Source organism: Peromyscus californicus, unplaced genomic scaffold, assembly GCF_007827085.1.
Source record: "Peromyscus californicus insignis strain IS unplaced genomic scaffold, ASM782708v3 Scaffold_21__1_contigs__length_65335640, whole genome shotgun sequence".
Lineage (NCBI taxonomy): Eukaryota > Metazoa > Chordata > Mammalia > Rodentia > Cricetidae > Peromyscus > Peromyscus californicus.
The window spans coordinates 21,951,322-21,968,969 of NW_026294514.1; the positions used below are offsets into that span (position 1 = coordinate 21,951,322).

General features: G+C 37.3%; 1 protein-coding gene across 4 annotated transcripts in view; it reads right to left on the reverse strand.

Annotated features, from left to right (window-relative positions):
- Positions 1 to 17,648, reverse strand: part of Erbb4 (erb-b2 receptor tyrosine kinase 4) — a 1,089,367-nt gene that overhangs the window by 702,700 nt on the left and 369,019 nt on the right. For all 4 annotated transcript variants that reach the window (XM_052749761.1, XM_052749762.1, XM_052749763.1 and 1 more), the window contains exon 2: positions 521 to 672. In XM_052749761.1, coding sequence (XP_052605721.1) covers positions 521 to 672 — 152 coding nt within the window. The remainder of the gene's footprint in view (positions 1 to 520; positions 673 to 17,648) is intronic.

Here is a 17,648-nt window from a genome sequence, read left to right on the forward strand (position 1 = left end):
ATTTTAATAAGTAACACATGGATGTATGCATCCACTTGTGATTTCTTCTGAGTCTACTTTAAATTGTTTACAGTTTAAAAAAAAAAGTCATTCACCTGAATTAGGAGAAGTGACAATATTGCGCTCCCCTTTGTCCTCTACTCCAAGTGACAGAAAGGAGGCAGAAAAGGGATGAAGCTAAAGCCACCCATTCTTATCTGATTGGTCCTCTGACTCTCTTAGTCCTCATCCTGTCAGAGAAAGAGGGACTTGCAGTATGTCCTGTGCTATACCCTGACAGAATCTGTGTATCCATCTAATGGTGACAGCAGCTCCTCTAAGCCGGGTCATCAGTCACTTTGGCATTGCTATTCCTAGTCTTTCCCCGCAGGTGCCTCTCTGTAGCTTATCTGCTGCCTACAGTCACAGACTCTGCCTGGCAGAAGGGCAGAGCGACCACGTCTAATCAAGCAGGGCACCCCGTGCACATCGTGACGTCAAGCCCACTCACAAAGAAGAGTAGAAAAAGAAACAGCTGTACCCGCAGGAAGGAGAGGTCCCGGTTGTGCTCGATGCTGGTGATCTCCAGGTTGCCCATGACTACCTCGCAGTTTTCATAGTATTTGCGCAAGGCTCGGTACTGCTGTTCCAGGTCAGAGAGAGAGCTCAGTTTATTCTCTGTTCCTGCGCACACTGAAAAGACAAAAATGCACCTTAAGTTATATTACCTATAGATAACACGAACAATGATACCATCACACACAAAGGGAATTACTAGTTTATCCCAACTCATCAAGTTATTTAAAATGTGATCAGGGGTCATAGAGCACCACCCCTTCAGAGAGAAATTAGCTGAAATTGTCAAGCAAGGAGAACAAAAAGTGGCCTCCATGGAATTCCTTCATTTATTTTTTTTTTTTATGTTTATATTCATTTGTTACAATTAATTTAATATATTTCCTCATTAAAATGTACTGATTTACAATCAAGGTGTGACTGTAAACCAATTTTAAATCAAACAGAAACAAATCTTTGTGTCTTTTACTATCTAAAACTTCTCTGGTGATTTTTTTTCTTTTCTGATTACTTTAAGTCTATTTTGAAGACTAAATCTGTTTTTCAGATAGTCTGTGTTACATATATAATTTACATTTAATCCTTCATTTATCTTTTAAAAAAAATCCTTGAAATAATCAGATTTGCTGTGCTCATACCAAAGCATGTAAGTAGAGACTTAATTTAATCTAAATATGGTTCTTTTAATATTTATAGTTTATCCAAATTTCTGATAAAGTAATTATCTCAATATTAGAAAAACTGAAAGATCAGAGGAACAACATTTAAAAAATTATTTACTGTATACTATACAATAAGCTGTTCTAGTATATTTTCTAAGTGATAGGAGTGTGCACATGCAGACCAACCTCAATACTACCATCTTTAGAATGTGTTAAACAACTTGATTTGAAATGTTTTTTTCTTAATAGACTACAAATAAGATATGTAACAAAATGCTGACATTAACGGAGTCATTCGAGTGTTCAAAAGCATAATGGTCTGCTGGTACATACATTAGTCATCCATATTTGATTGGTGGGTTCTTGCTTTTTGCTCATATGTAAGCCCATGAATATACTCCTATACATGTTTTGTTTTGTGTGTGTGCTGTTATGTATTTTATCTTCCATCCTCAGATTTTAAGGTCATTTTTCACAGCACACAAATACATTTGTATACAGTCTTTAACATTTAATATACTAATCAATTTTCCATAGACTAAAACATTGGATTGTAAACCTTGCACTATTAGTGATTAACTTTCAGACTGTATTTTCACTATATCTTCTTTAAGTAAGTTACATAGTATATAGTATACCTTGAATAAAGTACAAATAACTTCAAAGACTCTGGGGGCAGAGACTGACAGAAAAGTCACGTGCACAACTGCACATCATTTATATAGAAATAACAAATAACCATGCCTGGTGGTGTGTTCACAGGGGTGGGATACTGAAGACTGAAGAAAATAATCCTGAGAGGGTCTTTCTTAATATTTAAGACTATCTTTTTTAAAAAATATTTTTATTTTATAATTAGCTTAATTGTACATATCAGCCACAGATTCCCTCATCCTCCCACCCCCCCCCCCCAGCCTTCCCCCGCAATCTGCTCCTCATTCCCACCTCCTCCAAGGCAAGGTCTCCCCTAGGGAGTTAGCCCAGCCTGGTAGACCCAGCTGAGGCAAGTCCAGTCCCCTCGTCCCTACACCAAGGCTGAGCAAAGCATCCCAGCATAGGCCCTAGGTTCCAAAAAGCCAGCTCATGCACCAAGGACAGGTAAAGCCTGCATCCCAGTAAGCACATCAAAAATAACAAAATTTTAATGTAAAAGATTTGAAGGCGATTTATAGAACTAATCCACAGCACTACTGGGAGGTTGTGGAAACTTTGAATAGTAGTCAAAGAGAGGGATACTCTGATCCAGTTCAAGAGTGGTCTTGATCTGTCACACATTCCATCCATGTTGCCATGCCTCACCACAGGAACACAAAACTATGGACTGGAAACTAGGAAATCCTTAACTATTGCAAGACTTTCTCTTCATGAGCTGATAATCTCAGGTATTTGTTAGAATTAGGGTCAAGTTCAGAGGAACCCACAGAGACAGCTGACCTGATCTCCTGGGAGCTCATGGAATCTGGATCAACAGTTAGGAAACCTGCATGGGATCAACCTAGGCCCTCTGCGTGCCTGTGACTATTGTGTCGCTTGGTCTGTTTGTAAAGCTTTTGGTTCCCCATGCTGGATTACCTCACCCAGCATGTTGTTCAAGTCCATAGGAGGTCTTTCTGAATGCAGGTAGATAGAAGAGGAGTGGATGGGGAGGGGAGTAGATGGGAGCCCAGGGGGTGGAGTGGAGAGAAGAGAAGAGAGGGGAAACTGTGGTTGGTATGTAAAAGAAATGAAAAAAAAAATAATAAAATAAAATAAATTTTTTTTAAAAAGACAGAGAAACGGGGTCAGGTTAAGGTGATGGTGGGTAGTCCTGGTGCATTGTGTTCTTTGTGCATTCAGGAGGAAGACACCTGGGCTGTGGAGATGAGTCACTGAGTAGTGTTTGTAAGGATCTCAGTTCACACCCTCAGAATCCATGTAAAAACCAAACAAACAAGCAAACAAATATCCGGGTGTAATTATGCACATCTTTATCCTTGGCACTAGGGGTTGAACAGGACAGAGACAAGCACATCCCTGGGTTTACCGACTAATATCCTAAGTCTCCAGGACCACTCTTTTGATCACATTAGCCAAAGTGGCAAGAGCTCCCAGTTCAGTGAGAGATTCTGTCTTAGAATAAATAATAAATGAATGAATGAATGAATAGTGGGAAAGTGGCTAACGAAGACTTTCTGGCCTCCACATTCTGGCTCTGGTACTACTGAGTATACTTTCACACACATTTGCATATCCTACACATGCATACGTTCACACACTCAGAAGAGGAAACACCATATAAGTACAGCTACCAAGTAAGACAGACCTGTGACCATAAAGGCAAAGCTGGAAAGAAGCCCCTAAAACACAAAGGATGCCTTGGACTGGCAGCCATCATTAGTAGCTACAGAGAGGTAAGGGAGAATGCTAACTGAATCTCAGAGGGGATATGAGAGCCTGTGGATGCCAGTCTTTTAGATTTCAAACCTCCAGTGTGTGGGAGAGAGTAAATGCTATTAAGTTAAGTCCCATACTCTGTGATAATTTGTCACAATACAGACTATTTCTCTCTGAAATCACTTCTTTTTAGATAGAGTTTATGCACCGGCCGGAATGAAGCTCTCTGTTATCTAGGTGGGCCTCAAAGCTTCAACATATCTGACTTAAGTCTTCCAAGCAAGACACTAAGCCAGCCTTGACATTATACTGTTTACATGTAAAAATTATTTCCTTTCAGTCCAGGGCCCAAGGAGCTTATCCTTCCTGTTCACCTCCCTGTGTCTCCTTCCGGAGGGTCCAGGTCCTCACATGCCATGATGGAATTTCTTTATGCCTGTGCATTCCAACACTCATCTTTCTCTTTCTATACAGTAATAGAGTGGAGAGTTTTCAGATGGATATACACACTAAAAATAAAGATTACATTTCACTCCTTCCTCTGAAAGTAAGATTAGCCATGGGACTATATTTTGACATGCTATGTGCCACCTTTTGAGACCTTTATTTACAGTGTGGGTTGAACCCGCTTTGTCTCCTAGCTTCCAAGTTACCTTCAAGTCTGCTTCAAGAAATGCAAGGGTGATGGCTAAATCTAATGATTCTTCTTTATTACTGAGAGTTCAAGCATGAATACTATGTAACATATGTAATAGCATCACATCCACACCCCAGTTCCCATCGCCAATTCCTCATATATCTCCCCAAATGAGACCCCATCCCAACTTCATGTCCTATTTTTGTTGCTTTTGGTGGTGGTTGCATGGGTATTGGGTAATCCACCAAAACCCTGGGGGAAGCCTACAATTGGAAATACACTTGAGAAAAGAATGATCCTTTTTCCCCCCTAATAGCCATCAATTTCCAGTAGTTCCTCAGTAAAGAGTGGTCCTGGAGACTATGTCCCCTATCACTGTTGGCTATTTTATGTTGGCTATCTTGATCAAAAGAGTGGTCCTGGAGACTATGTCCCCCCATCACTGTTGGCTCTTCTATTTTTGCTGTCTTGACCTTGTGTGAACAACCCCATTTGGTATGAATTCATGAGTGTGACGGTCATGTCAGGTTCAGAAGTTTGTATTTCATAGCATTTATATTGTAGTTTGTATTTCATCCAGCTCTTATATTCTTTTTGTCTCCTCCACTGTGTTTCCTAAAACTTGCTGATAGTGGTGGGTGGAGTTGATAAAGACATTTCATTTGGAGCTAAGCACTCAGTCAATTGTCCTCAGCACTTTGCTAATTATGCACTGACCATTAGATAGATCTATTTTTATTTAAGAGAGAGGGAGATGTGTGTGTGTGGGGGGGTGTATACCACTGAGGGAGTCTAGAAAAGTGTTGGATCTCCTGGAAATGGAGTTAAATCAGTATGAGCTGTCCTCAAAAGGTGATGGGAACTGAATTTGGGTCCTCTGCAAGAAGAGCAACAGCTGTAATTGCTGAGCCATTTCTCCAACCTAGAAAACTATACAATTAGTCATGATCTGGACCCTTAAGAAGGAAGGACCCATCTCAAAGATGTTTGAGGAAAAGGTGCAGGAGGTAGGAATTCAAACAACTGTGATTTGCATTGACAGATTTTTCACTAACATCAATATAATAGTTATATTGATCCCTAGGGCTAAAATATTACTCATAAGGAGGATTAAGATTAAAGTTATATGGTCTACACCATAAATAATTTCAACTACTCTGTCTGGCTTTCGGCCGAGATATGTTCCACAGAAAATGAGTCATTATTTGTCAATTCAACATTTTTTGGGTCTGTAGGGCATATCCTTTTTGTAAAACTACCAACTTCCAGAACAAAATGAATTTCTGTTGATAGGTAATATTCAACACAAGCAGGACAGAGAACACAATTTATTCACACAGAAATCCCTTACTGGTCAAGTTCATTGAGAAAACCTTAGTCCATGATCTCTATTTTATTGCCCCAAGCAAATCAAAAAACTCCTATATAAAAATAAAGTATCTGTTGAGAACAAGCACCACAAAGCAAGTTTATGAAATGTCGATTTTATTATTTTAGATCCCAATGATGCTAAATTTTTATTTTATATCATCATGTTACTATCTAATTAAAAGATTTAGTGCATTCTGATCTTTGATCTAAAAGACAAGCACATTTGGAGACTCACATTTGATACTCTAATTACAATCTTTAAATATTGTTGCATGGTTGCCATTTTCCCATTATGAAAAAAAGAAATACACAGCATGAAGAAGGCATTGAATTTAGATATTTTTAAGTTCATGGCTTAGATAGAGTCACTGTTGCTATGATGAAACATCATGACCAAAAAGATGTTGGGGAGGAAAGGGTTTATTTGGCTTACACTTCCACATCATAGTCCATCACTGAAGGAGGTCAGTACAGAAATTTAAACAGGGCAGGAACTTGGAGGCAAGAGCTGATGCAGAGGCCATGAAAGAGTGCTACTTATGGGCTGGCTCTTCATTGCTTGCATAGCCTGATGTCATACAGAACTCAGGACCACAGTCCCGGGGTGGCCCCACCTACAATACCTAATTAACAAAATGCCCTACAGGCCTGCTAACAGCCAAATCTTACAGAGGCATTATCTCAACTGAAGTTCCAGCCTCTCAGATGACTACAGCTTGTGTCAAGTTGATATAAAACTATCCAGCACAAAGTTAAACTCATTGTAGATTACCATTAAAATATCCTCAAGAGTTTAAATATTTCAAATTTTATTGAATTCTTTCATAATGGACATACACTACCCATATAACAGTATAATATCTGTAAAATATGGGGAATATGCTATCAATTCTTTGAAGATAGATATAAAACATGCTTGCTAATTGTGTATCTGTTCAATACATGAAAGCGAATTTTAGTGAATTATCTTTAGGGCAGTAGAGATGGCTCAGCAGTTAAGAACATTCACTGCTATTGCCGAGGACCCAAGTCCATTCTCAGAACCCACATATTGGCTCACAATTAGCTGTCACTCCAGTTCCAGTATACTCTCTTCTAGCATCCATGGGCACCTTCACAAACATGATGCCCTTCACATAAATGCAGGCAAAACACTGACTCATATAAAATAAAAATAAATGATTATTTCTAAAACAAAGTTATCTTCAAATAATACCCATCTTGCTGATCGTAAAATTACCATAAAAACATCTTAAAGGCACCCTACTTAAATAAGTTTTAACATTTCCATAAAGATCACTTGTGTTGTGTATATACTTTATTCAAATGCAAAATTATAATAAGTATGTTTGGAAATACTTCTCAAAGAAATGATGATATTCCAATAAACAAAAGTCATACTTGTTTGGGTGGGAGTTCCACCTCATCCCCTGGCACCCTGGCATCCTAGACTCAAAGAGTCTGGAATGTTCTGGTGGAAGATCTGCCTCAACTCCCATCCCCCATCTCTTTCCCCAAACCTGCCCCTTGAAAGCCTGCCAAACACAGCTCATCCCCCAGAGAGGCTCAAGACCACTCCCACAGGGTATTTAAGCTGCATCCCAGAAAACAGACATGTGTTTTTCTGGTCTCTCATCCCTGTCTGGAGAATCACCCAGAACACTTTACCCATTAAACTGGGGCTTTTTCTAACTCAGTCTGATTTGGTCTTACTTGGATTGCTGCATCGGCAGAGAGGCCTATCGGAGGGCAAAAAAAACCTTTCAATACTCATCACAGTACTTTATTCCAAACACTCTTATACTTGAAGGTTTTTTTTATAATATACTGTTCAATTAAGGAAATATTTTTGTTGCAGTAAGGAGTTTCTTCATACTTAGCTTTCATCTGAACTGAGTAGAATCAATGATATATCAAGCATAGCTTTTATCTTGAAAGGCAGACGTGGTTTTTAAGGAATTAGTTTGGATGGAAGCATAAAAATCATTTGTAGTTCTCTTCATGAAGCTCTCATTGAATGCCTCACAACTTTCATTTGTCAATCGATTTTACAATCAGGCAATGTATACAAGACAATGCTTAAGCCATCAAGTTCCATTGATTTCACAAAGCTGTTTATCAAAGCAGATTGAAAAATCTTCTTCAGCAGCCCAAACAAGTTTAACAACATCCAACCTCTTTGCCAACACCATTAGAAAGTCTTTGAATGAGAAATTCACAACAGTTTAAGCTTCAGAAATCCTAAATATACCTGAACTCCCTAGAGTATCACTCCAAATGTAACTGCAGGTGTCAAGATCAATGCAGGGCCTAATACAATTGCCAATTATTCTATTTAGTTTTGATTCAATTACAAATGTAACTATACCTTTGGAAACAGGGTTCTCTAGACTCACAACTGGCAGCCAACCCAATCACCATTCAGTTAAAAAAAAAAAGATCAGAAACTAAAAACTTGTAGTAATTTAAAAGTTTGGCTAGCAAAATCATTCTCATGATTCCTATTATTTCACTATTAAAACAAAACTCTTGGCCTTTGATCACACTTAATATGTAATGAGAGCTTCTCAACATGGTTTTAAAGATTATCAATATTATCTACATATGAACATCACCCATTCAGCAAAAACATTCTCTTTCTACCTTATTGTATTTGACATTGAAAGATTATCATAAAAATTACATACACACCACACACACACACACACACACACAAACTTGTTTTTCTTTATTCTCTCTAGAATGAGGGTTTTTTTTAAGATTTATGTGTGTGTGTGTGTATACTTGTGTGCACTTGTGTATGCATGGGTATGCCACATATATGCCAGTATCCTGGGAGGCCATAAGATGATGTTGTATTCCTGAAGCTGGAGCTACATCTGCGCTGCCAGATGTGGGTGCTGGAATCTGGTTTTCCAAATAGCATCAAGTGTTCTTCTTAATCACGGAGCACTCTCTCCAAACTCTGGATGATGCTTCTCCCCTTACCTAGTTTTCCCAACACAAATGTTGAGCTTTTTAATGTGTCTGTTTGCCATTTTATGTTTCAAACACTAGCTTTATAAAGTTTAATAAATTAGAAATAAGTTTAAATACATTATATGAAACATCAACTTTTAATAGAATGACCTCAATATACTTTTATTAATGCTCCTTAGTAGTCTTTCTTTCTTCAAATAGAGTTCATTAATTTATGTTTTATAAAATTTCTGTTTTAAAGATAGAAAAACATAATAGCAATGATTCAATTGTTAAAAATCATATTTGCAACCTGCTTTTGTTTTAAATAATATCAACTTGCCACCATCTCCTCAGAATCCACTCTTGATCTTTCTCTTATGGCCTCTCTCCCCTAAGATATAGTCCTAATTAACATTGCAGTGTTTTGTTTTGTTGTGCAAGTGCTGGGCCCTTAACTTTAATGTAGGTACTGGACTTGACAAGCAATTAAAGCAAACACTTTCCACTCATCAAGGCTTGCCAAATTAGTCATCTGCCATCTGCCCCATCATCTGGTGCTCCTTGAAGTCTTGCTGTGAATCTGGATGCACTTTCTCAGAATCAGAGGGACAGTGAAAGCCTCCAAGCTGGTGCTGTGCCAGTGGGAGCTAAGTATGTAAACATTAGCAAACATCTTTCTTCCCGAGATTATGGTGCCTTCAACCGTCCCCCTGTGTGTAATAAAAACTAGCCCGTTTGTGCTCTCTTTTCACTGGGAGACCTTTGCCATCCACTGTAATTAAAGCAGCAGCATGAGAGACCTTTATTTTCTGTTAGAAATAAATGAAAGAACCATAGATTTAATGTTTCTAATATGTTGCTAGGCTCACACACCAAGGCTGCTTTCTTAAGCATCCATAATGACATACATTAAAAATAGACTGGACCATGTTGCTTACACTAGTCTCAGGTAACACTACCTCTTCATTCTTTGCATTAGGAAATGCTTACTTGGATAGCAACTTGAAGGAGGGTTCTAGAATATTCACTGATGGGAAACTTGAAAGACAACAAGTGGCAAACATGTTACTTAGAAGTTTTTCTTTTATGTTTTCAGATTTTAACATAATTACAACATTTCCCCCTTTACCTTCCTCCCTCAAATGCTCCCACATATGACTCCTTGCTCCTTTCAAATACATGCCCTCGTTTTACATTTTTGTTGATATATATGTGTGTGTGTATATGTGATATATATATATATATAAATTATATTGTGATGGCCGTATATATGTATATATGTTATATACATGTAAACCTATATACATATACACAACCTGTTCAGTCTATATACTTGTGGTGATATCTTATTTGTGTACCCCAGTAAAGCTTATCTGGGGATCAGAGGAAAAAGCCAGCCACTGTATAAAACATAGAGGTCAGGCAGTGGTAGCACACGCCTTTAATCCTAGCATTTGGGAGACAGAGATTCATCCAGATCTCTGTGAGTTCAAGGCCACACTGGGAACAGAGTCAGACATGGTGGCATATGCCTTTAATTCCCAGCACTAGTTAACCATAGAGGTCTAGAGGTCTGGACTGACAGACAGGAAGTAGCTCTTACTTTGGGTAAGGCTTTCCTAGCGGTAAGAATGTGGCTGTCTTCTTTCTGCTTCTCTTATCTCTTAGTTTTCACCCCAATATCTGGCTCTGGGTTTTTTTTTATTATTAAGACCATTTAGCAATTCATCTTACATATAATGTTACCTTTATGTATGTTGTTGAATAACCAATTTGTGTTCTCCTTAATAACATGCCCACCTAAATACACTACATTTTAAACCCATGACTCTCTTCCTGTAAGACACTAATACAGGACTTGTATGGGCAATGGACTTCTACAAAGTCACTATGATGTCATTTAGCTGAATGAAATAAACCCAACCCAAGGCACATGCTCTGGCCATCACAGTATGGTTGTATTTTATGCCCCTTGTGTGCTGGACACATGTGTTTGCAGAGGATGAAGCTGCATAATTCTAGATACAAATCTTAGTCTTCCCAAAGTCCAGGTCATCCATCCAAGCTTGCTTATTCATGATGAAGTGGTAGTGAGTAACACCTCTTCAATTCAATAGAAAATCCTGGTAACGAAGTGAATTGGGAAGAGGAGGGGTGAACTAAATGATATTTTGCCTGAGGACATTTGCTGTATCATTGGAATATCTGCATGTAAAATCTAGTCTGAGACATCTTTCTAACAAATACTTTATTCTGTTTTCAAACAGAGTTGGTAGTCTCATTTCTCAAACAGATGAGAAGCACAAAACACTTACCTGATATTAACATAGACTACATCATAAAATAGTATCATATAATTCATTTTAAGTTGTTTTCTGATGAAATAATGTCTGCCACTCACGACGAGACTCTAAACTCTCTGTTAGTCCTATAGCTCTGAAACAGATCTAGATGACTAGAGAGTGATTAGTCGCATCTACAAAATAACTGCATCTAGGTACAGTGACAGTGGGTTTCTAAGGATTAGTTGTTAGTGGGTATTTGATGAGGAGGTCTGCACCATAGGGCACTCTCAGCCATTCATTCATTTGTTCTGTCATGCACTGATGTGATAAATGTTAACTAGGCAAACGCAATATATGAAGCTTTAGACCAAGTATGGAAAGTGCAATAAATATATAACATCTGTTACCAAATGTAGAACACTTTATATTAGATTAGAAAATCTACATAACATTTTGGTACAATAATTATATTCAAATTTATTTAGCTGTATTAAAGATAAAGTTCCTGGGTGAGTATTATTGTCATTATACTATATATAAGCCCAGTACCAAAATTCACCTTATCCATAAAAAATAAAGAGAATACTTCCCTGATACAGACACCATATACCACATTTAATAATATAAAAATAGCTATCACTAAGAAACAATTTTCTATAGCTTTTTTTCAGTATAATTGTGGTAAGTGGTATTACCTATCTATTCAGGATGGGACACTCTCACAGGCCCCATCCCTAGATGAAGTGTTACAGGCAATTAATAACTGCAGAGACAAGAAGAATTAGTCTTCTCCAGGGACAGGCCCCCAAGGGGTTATATGATCTCAAGTAGTCATTCCTAAACACACATTTGCGTGTATCGACAATAAAGAAGATCATGAACTTGAGAGGGGAAAGGAAGACATAAGAGGAGTTGGTGATGGGGAGAGGTAAGGGTAGAAACGAGGTAACCTATCACTCAGGTATGAAATTCTGAAAAAAAAAAACATATGTACATTGCAATAATTACACACACTTAGCCAGATCCTGTGCATCTACGCTTATTTGTCTTTACTCCCCTGCAAGAAAAGAAAAGGACATACTGTTTTAGTCATCTATAACACTGGCTTATCATGTCTGAGACCCTGAGTTCAATCCCTAGCACTACAAAAGTAGAAACCAATTATGTATGGATAAAAACATGATGCATTAGATGGGTCCCTCTAAGCCATTACCTTTACCTCTGGCTGTGAACAGAGGGCCTGGTTAAAGAACTTGGTATGTACAATCGTACATACACACATTTTGTTTTAGTTTTAGACTTTTAAATTTCACTTTCCTTTATGTACAGGTCTAATCATATGTATTTATAATGCCATAAATAAACTGTATTTATTATAAGGAGATTCTGTACTTGCTTCATAGCATTAATGGTTAGTAAATCCGGCAGCACATACTATGTGAACACTGGTTTGATTTCTATAGAAAACAGAAGTTTCACTGAAGCCTGAAGTTAAAAATTTGATGTCTTAGATGGTTTTTTTTTTTTTTTTACAATGGAGCAACAAATGGCAAAAACTGTAAGAGACAGAAAAATAGAAGTCTAACTTTTTAAAGAAATTATTCAATATGACACATGCAAGAAAACAGATGTGAGACGCTTTATATTATTAAACCTGTCTGAATTTAGAAATGTCTTCTAAATTTAAAAGTAAACTACAGACATCATGGGCTGGAGAGGTGATCATGCTGCTCCACAGGCTTGAAGACATGAGTTTGGATGGGTAACAGCCATGCAGAGCTGGTGCTGCGGCACATGCATGTAATGCCAGAACTGAGAAAGTAACAGTCAGGGATCCCTGGAGGACAGTGACTAGCCTGCCCAGATGAATCAATGGCTTTTCAGGCTCAGTAAAGATCTTCTCTCTAAAATAAAGCGAATAAAGATGGAGAAAGACACCAAATATCAATATCTGGTCTTCATGTGTACCACGCAAAATCACACACACACACACACACACACACACACACACACACACACACACACGCACACATGTACGCATGCTCGCACGCACACACACACACACACATGCACAAACACATACACACTACAGTTTTCAAAAACATTCCACACAACACTGAAAATATCCCATATCCACTGACCTCATTAGGATGCCTCAGCATCTGGTTCAATTTAAAAATAGACTTATAATGTATTTTCTCTATGGAACATATGGGAAGTAACAAGAAAAAGCTAAAATTATAAGTTTAAAATAAATCAGTACTTGTATTGTTAGTTCTATTTTAATGTAAACATTTGAAAAATCTGTGACATAAAAATATTTTCCATGTAAAAGCAATTACATATACCATTAATATTGGCAAAAGTTTATACATACAAAATACACTTTCTCAAAGGTAAATAAACATTTTAAACTAACTCACTTTCTGCTCACCTACACATACAAGTGGGAATGGAAATCACATTCTACTATTTTTAATACTGTCACAGCACAAACATGATCAATATTTAAAAGTAGGCAAACCTTGTCTGAACATGATTCACTGCGTTTCTCCCAAATACATATTTCATACTATAAAAATAATATGCACTTTTTGATAAATTATACAAATGTGTACCTTTTTCTTATAGAAGTCAGGTTTATGCTGACAGTTTTGACACGGGTTGTATAGAATCAATTTTCTGTTGCATTCTTTTAAATGCTCCTTGTTTCAGGTGTGTCCAATCACTTGATTGGAACTTGCATAAAGAAAATACAAATTAAATAAACTTTACAGAGTCTATTTTTAATGTGTTTATTTTTAACACACAAGTTTTGCTTGGTTGTATCATTTTATTGATATCTCGACAATAATAAACCAACCCTTTAATATAACCAATGGTTTTTCAAAGATAGTTTAAGAAATATTCAAGTCTTGTTGATAATAAGCATCACATAGATAGTCAGGGAAAGAAAAGAAACTTTTTATTATGTCTTTTGCCCTGTATTTCAGTGTCATGTTCTTCAGAATGCATTCATGAAATGGTCCAGTTATTTGGAAAGAAATCCCAAGACCAGTGCTCTATAGTCAGTAAGAAGTTAGACCCTTAAATGCCTGGTGTGCTTAAGAACAGTTAGACAATTAGCATCAATCATTTCTGCAATGAGAAAAGGTATCTTCACAAAGACATTCTTTTCTGAGTCTTAGCTGAAGGGAGTTAAATATGGCAGGTTAGAAGACAAGAGTTTTAGTTTGTTACCTGAGGTGTTTTAACAAAAGTGCATACCATATACTAGCTAGTATGACATGCTGAATATACTCCTAAATATTTTCAATTTAATTTTAAGTCATATTTTAATGTCCCCATTTTTCAATGTCCCAGTATAAGCAAGCAGTTTAAAACTTAAGAATTCAGAATTCTAAAATCATCTTCACTTACATATAGTCAAACCTGCATGTAATAATGGCAGGATAGTTTAATATCAAAGGAGTAGGATATGAAACTATTATAAGTATTTTATAGATAATAACATTTTAAAGTGCATTATTCACAAAGCAGTTTTACTCATATTAACCTCTTTGATTCTGAATTATCTAAGAGATGGTTCTAAAAGCCAATATGATTAGATTAATTGACTGGAATTCAAACTTTGAGTACCTTGCAAAAGAATCTCAAAGAGATGTTTTTAATTTTTTTATGATTTAGAAATGAGGTGTTAAAAATGGCCATAAATTCTAGGTGGCTGTGCCTTTATATCCTTATGCAGGACTTATGGGAAAAGATAGAAGGAATGGGACAGATAAAAACAGACTGGTGACATTTTCCTACATCCATAGACACTAGAAGTGAATCCAAAGCTCTTCACCTGACTACTACTGTCCTTCAAACACCGATTAAATAGATGTTCATTTGATTTACGAACATTAACTGGAAATAAATCAGGAATCAAAAAGGCATTTGAAACATTTGGCACTGGAATAGCTGGGGTGATTTTTCAAAGCATTCTGCCAGATGCACGACAGTGATTGTTCAATACTGGGGTTTTGTTTTAAACTTGAATTCTCAAACAACATACTCCATCCTAATCTGCACACATGTGCCTCTGTTCTCTGGCAATCAAACTAAACATCACCAGTTCTCCATGACTGATGGAAAAATTCTATTGGGTCAAATGGCCAATGGCACAGAGTTGAAGATTTTCCATAAGTTGAGATCCTGCTCTAACGTCCACTGAATATAATTTTTTTTAAAAAAAGCTTTTAAAAAATATATTTCCAAAATACTCAGAAGATGTTTCAATTGCTTTCTGTCCTTGTTCTTGGAATCAATCACAGCCACACTCTTTAACTTTGAAAAATATTCATTCCTGGACTTATTTTGAAATTCCATAACAGAATTAGAAGGTTTTAATATTTTCAGTTCTAAAGAACTCATTTCTTTCAGGAAAGGTCTACTCAGTTAATTTTCCCTGAATTTCCTTCTTTTTCCTGTTCTCTTTTTAGCATGTGTACCTGGATTCTTCCCCAAGCTAGAGCTACTCACAGAGACTCACAGTGTTATTTCTGTCACTTCTGGTTTGGTAGATCACATAAAGTTTCTCTCTGTGTATCCATGTTTCACTTTCTCTCATTCTCAGAAAAGACACACACACACACACACACACACACACACACACACACACACACACACACACACATACACAGAGAGAGAGAGAGAGACAGAGACAGATACAGAGAGAGACAGAGACAGAGAGAAAGAGAGAGAGAGATGCATGCACATACAACATGCACAAAAGATATACTTAAAAGCTTAAGATATGGCTAAGTCATAAAATATTTCACTAAAATGCAATGCACTAGGCAGGTACCCCTGAAAATAACTCCAAAGTTTTGTAGAAAAGGAGGTCAGCCTACACTGTGAGTTGTGTGATTTGGGCAAGACAAATAGTCATGAATAAACAAAGCGACAGAAAAACGTATAAAGTAGATAATGGACCTAATCCTGATATATCTGAAAAACAGGTATGTTTATTTTTAGTTTCAAGTGTAATATATATCTTTAATTTTAATTATTTAATAGTTGATAGATACCCCACATTCATAAACCAAGTTGTTCAAACGAAAAAAGACACAATGTTATAGAATAGTCTTTATATTTGTATAAATGCGTAAGTTTGGTTCTTTTAAAATACATGCCAAAACTTCCAGAAGGTTTCTAAATGAAATACAAGTACAAATGTACATTTATATTGTCCATGTACATTGAGTCTAACAAATAAAATGTAGTTAGAATAAAAATATCCACTTGAATTCAGGGAGTATAGGAAATTTTAGAAGCTCTCCTCAAATGATACTTTCTTGATTCATAATCTTTGGGTGGGCATTTTACTTCTCAGACATTGCCTGCCTACTATTCATTCCTCAGCTATCAGAGCCTCAATTTACCTCGTGGTTTTACAATAGTATTCCTTAGCAAATAGTATTTTGGTAACAATATTAATTTCAGAGTTGCCTGGTGCAAAATTATTCCTATTCCAGTACCAAAGCCTTTTACAAGCCAGCATAGAATTGTGCTAGAAAAGTTAAAGGTGAGGGGTGTGTGTTTAAAAATAACTAAATCTTGCTGACATGTGGCTATCAAAGTTTCCTTCAATAAATAAATCAGAATAAAATATATTAATTAAGAAAAGAATATAAATGGTCCACCCCAGATCACTATAGATCTACTAGTCCACTCAACAGCATGCTGCCATTGTGATGCAAGTCATTAGATTCAGTAAGGAGGAGCCATGGGTAACATTTGCTGTGCTTCATAATTCTAAGATTTCTCATCCATCCCTTTAGGAACCTTAGGTATTTCTTTTTATTCTTCCCACTCATTGTTCAAAACTGGTTCCTCTTCTCACCACAGCTCTGGAAAATCCCAGTTGACTGGATAGTCCCCAACCTATACTCCATCTCACACCTTACCCCCCCCCCACTCTCCACCCCTTTTCCCGCACCATGGCAGGAGGTGTGCTGCCCACCTTGGCATGTCCTCCTACAGGGGTTGGGTTTTCTTTCCCTTTTCACAACTGAGGTTTGAAACTCTCGTTTCATATAGTTTCAGAGAGCCCTGGCATCTTGACCATGTTGCTGTGGCCAATATCTTCTGCTTTCAGCCCAAGTATTTAGCTGAGGCAGGGAACTCATTATTCAGTGTTCCAGTTAGTTAAGATTGTTTAGACAGAGTTCCTTAAGAACATTCACGCCCACCATAAATGCTGTCCTGGATGATCACAGACTAAGAACTGCCTGGCTGGTTTTTATTCTGGTCTCTGCCTTCTGTTGATGTCACCCTGCTTTCTACTTCAACATTAAATACATGGCCAAATGCGTGAGCGCCAAACACTGTTGACGATCCAAGGCAGGAAGCATATGGTGCTAAGTTAGTAGAAAAGCAATTCTTAGCTAAGTAAGTTTCCCTCACTTGAAAATATGTACCAGTCTTTCTCTTTCTTATTTGAAAAGTCAGCACACTTGATTGCCAAGTGTCGCCTGGGGACCTTAAGTTGCATAAAGCACTGTGTTGGCTCCGAAGCACCGGAATTCCATAGTAACGCCAGCAATGCTTAAACTATCAGAGCCTACCCTGGTTTATCTCTGAACTGCTAGGGGGCTTTCTGCAGAAAGGCTCCTAACTACCGCAGGCATTTACTCTATTTAATGGTTTTTAATTAACAGTGCACAAATACCAATTCAGTGTGTGCAGCGAAGTCTGTGCGTATCCTTCCATTTATTTTCTCAGTCGATTTGGAAATGAAAGAGTCAGACGGGTCACACT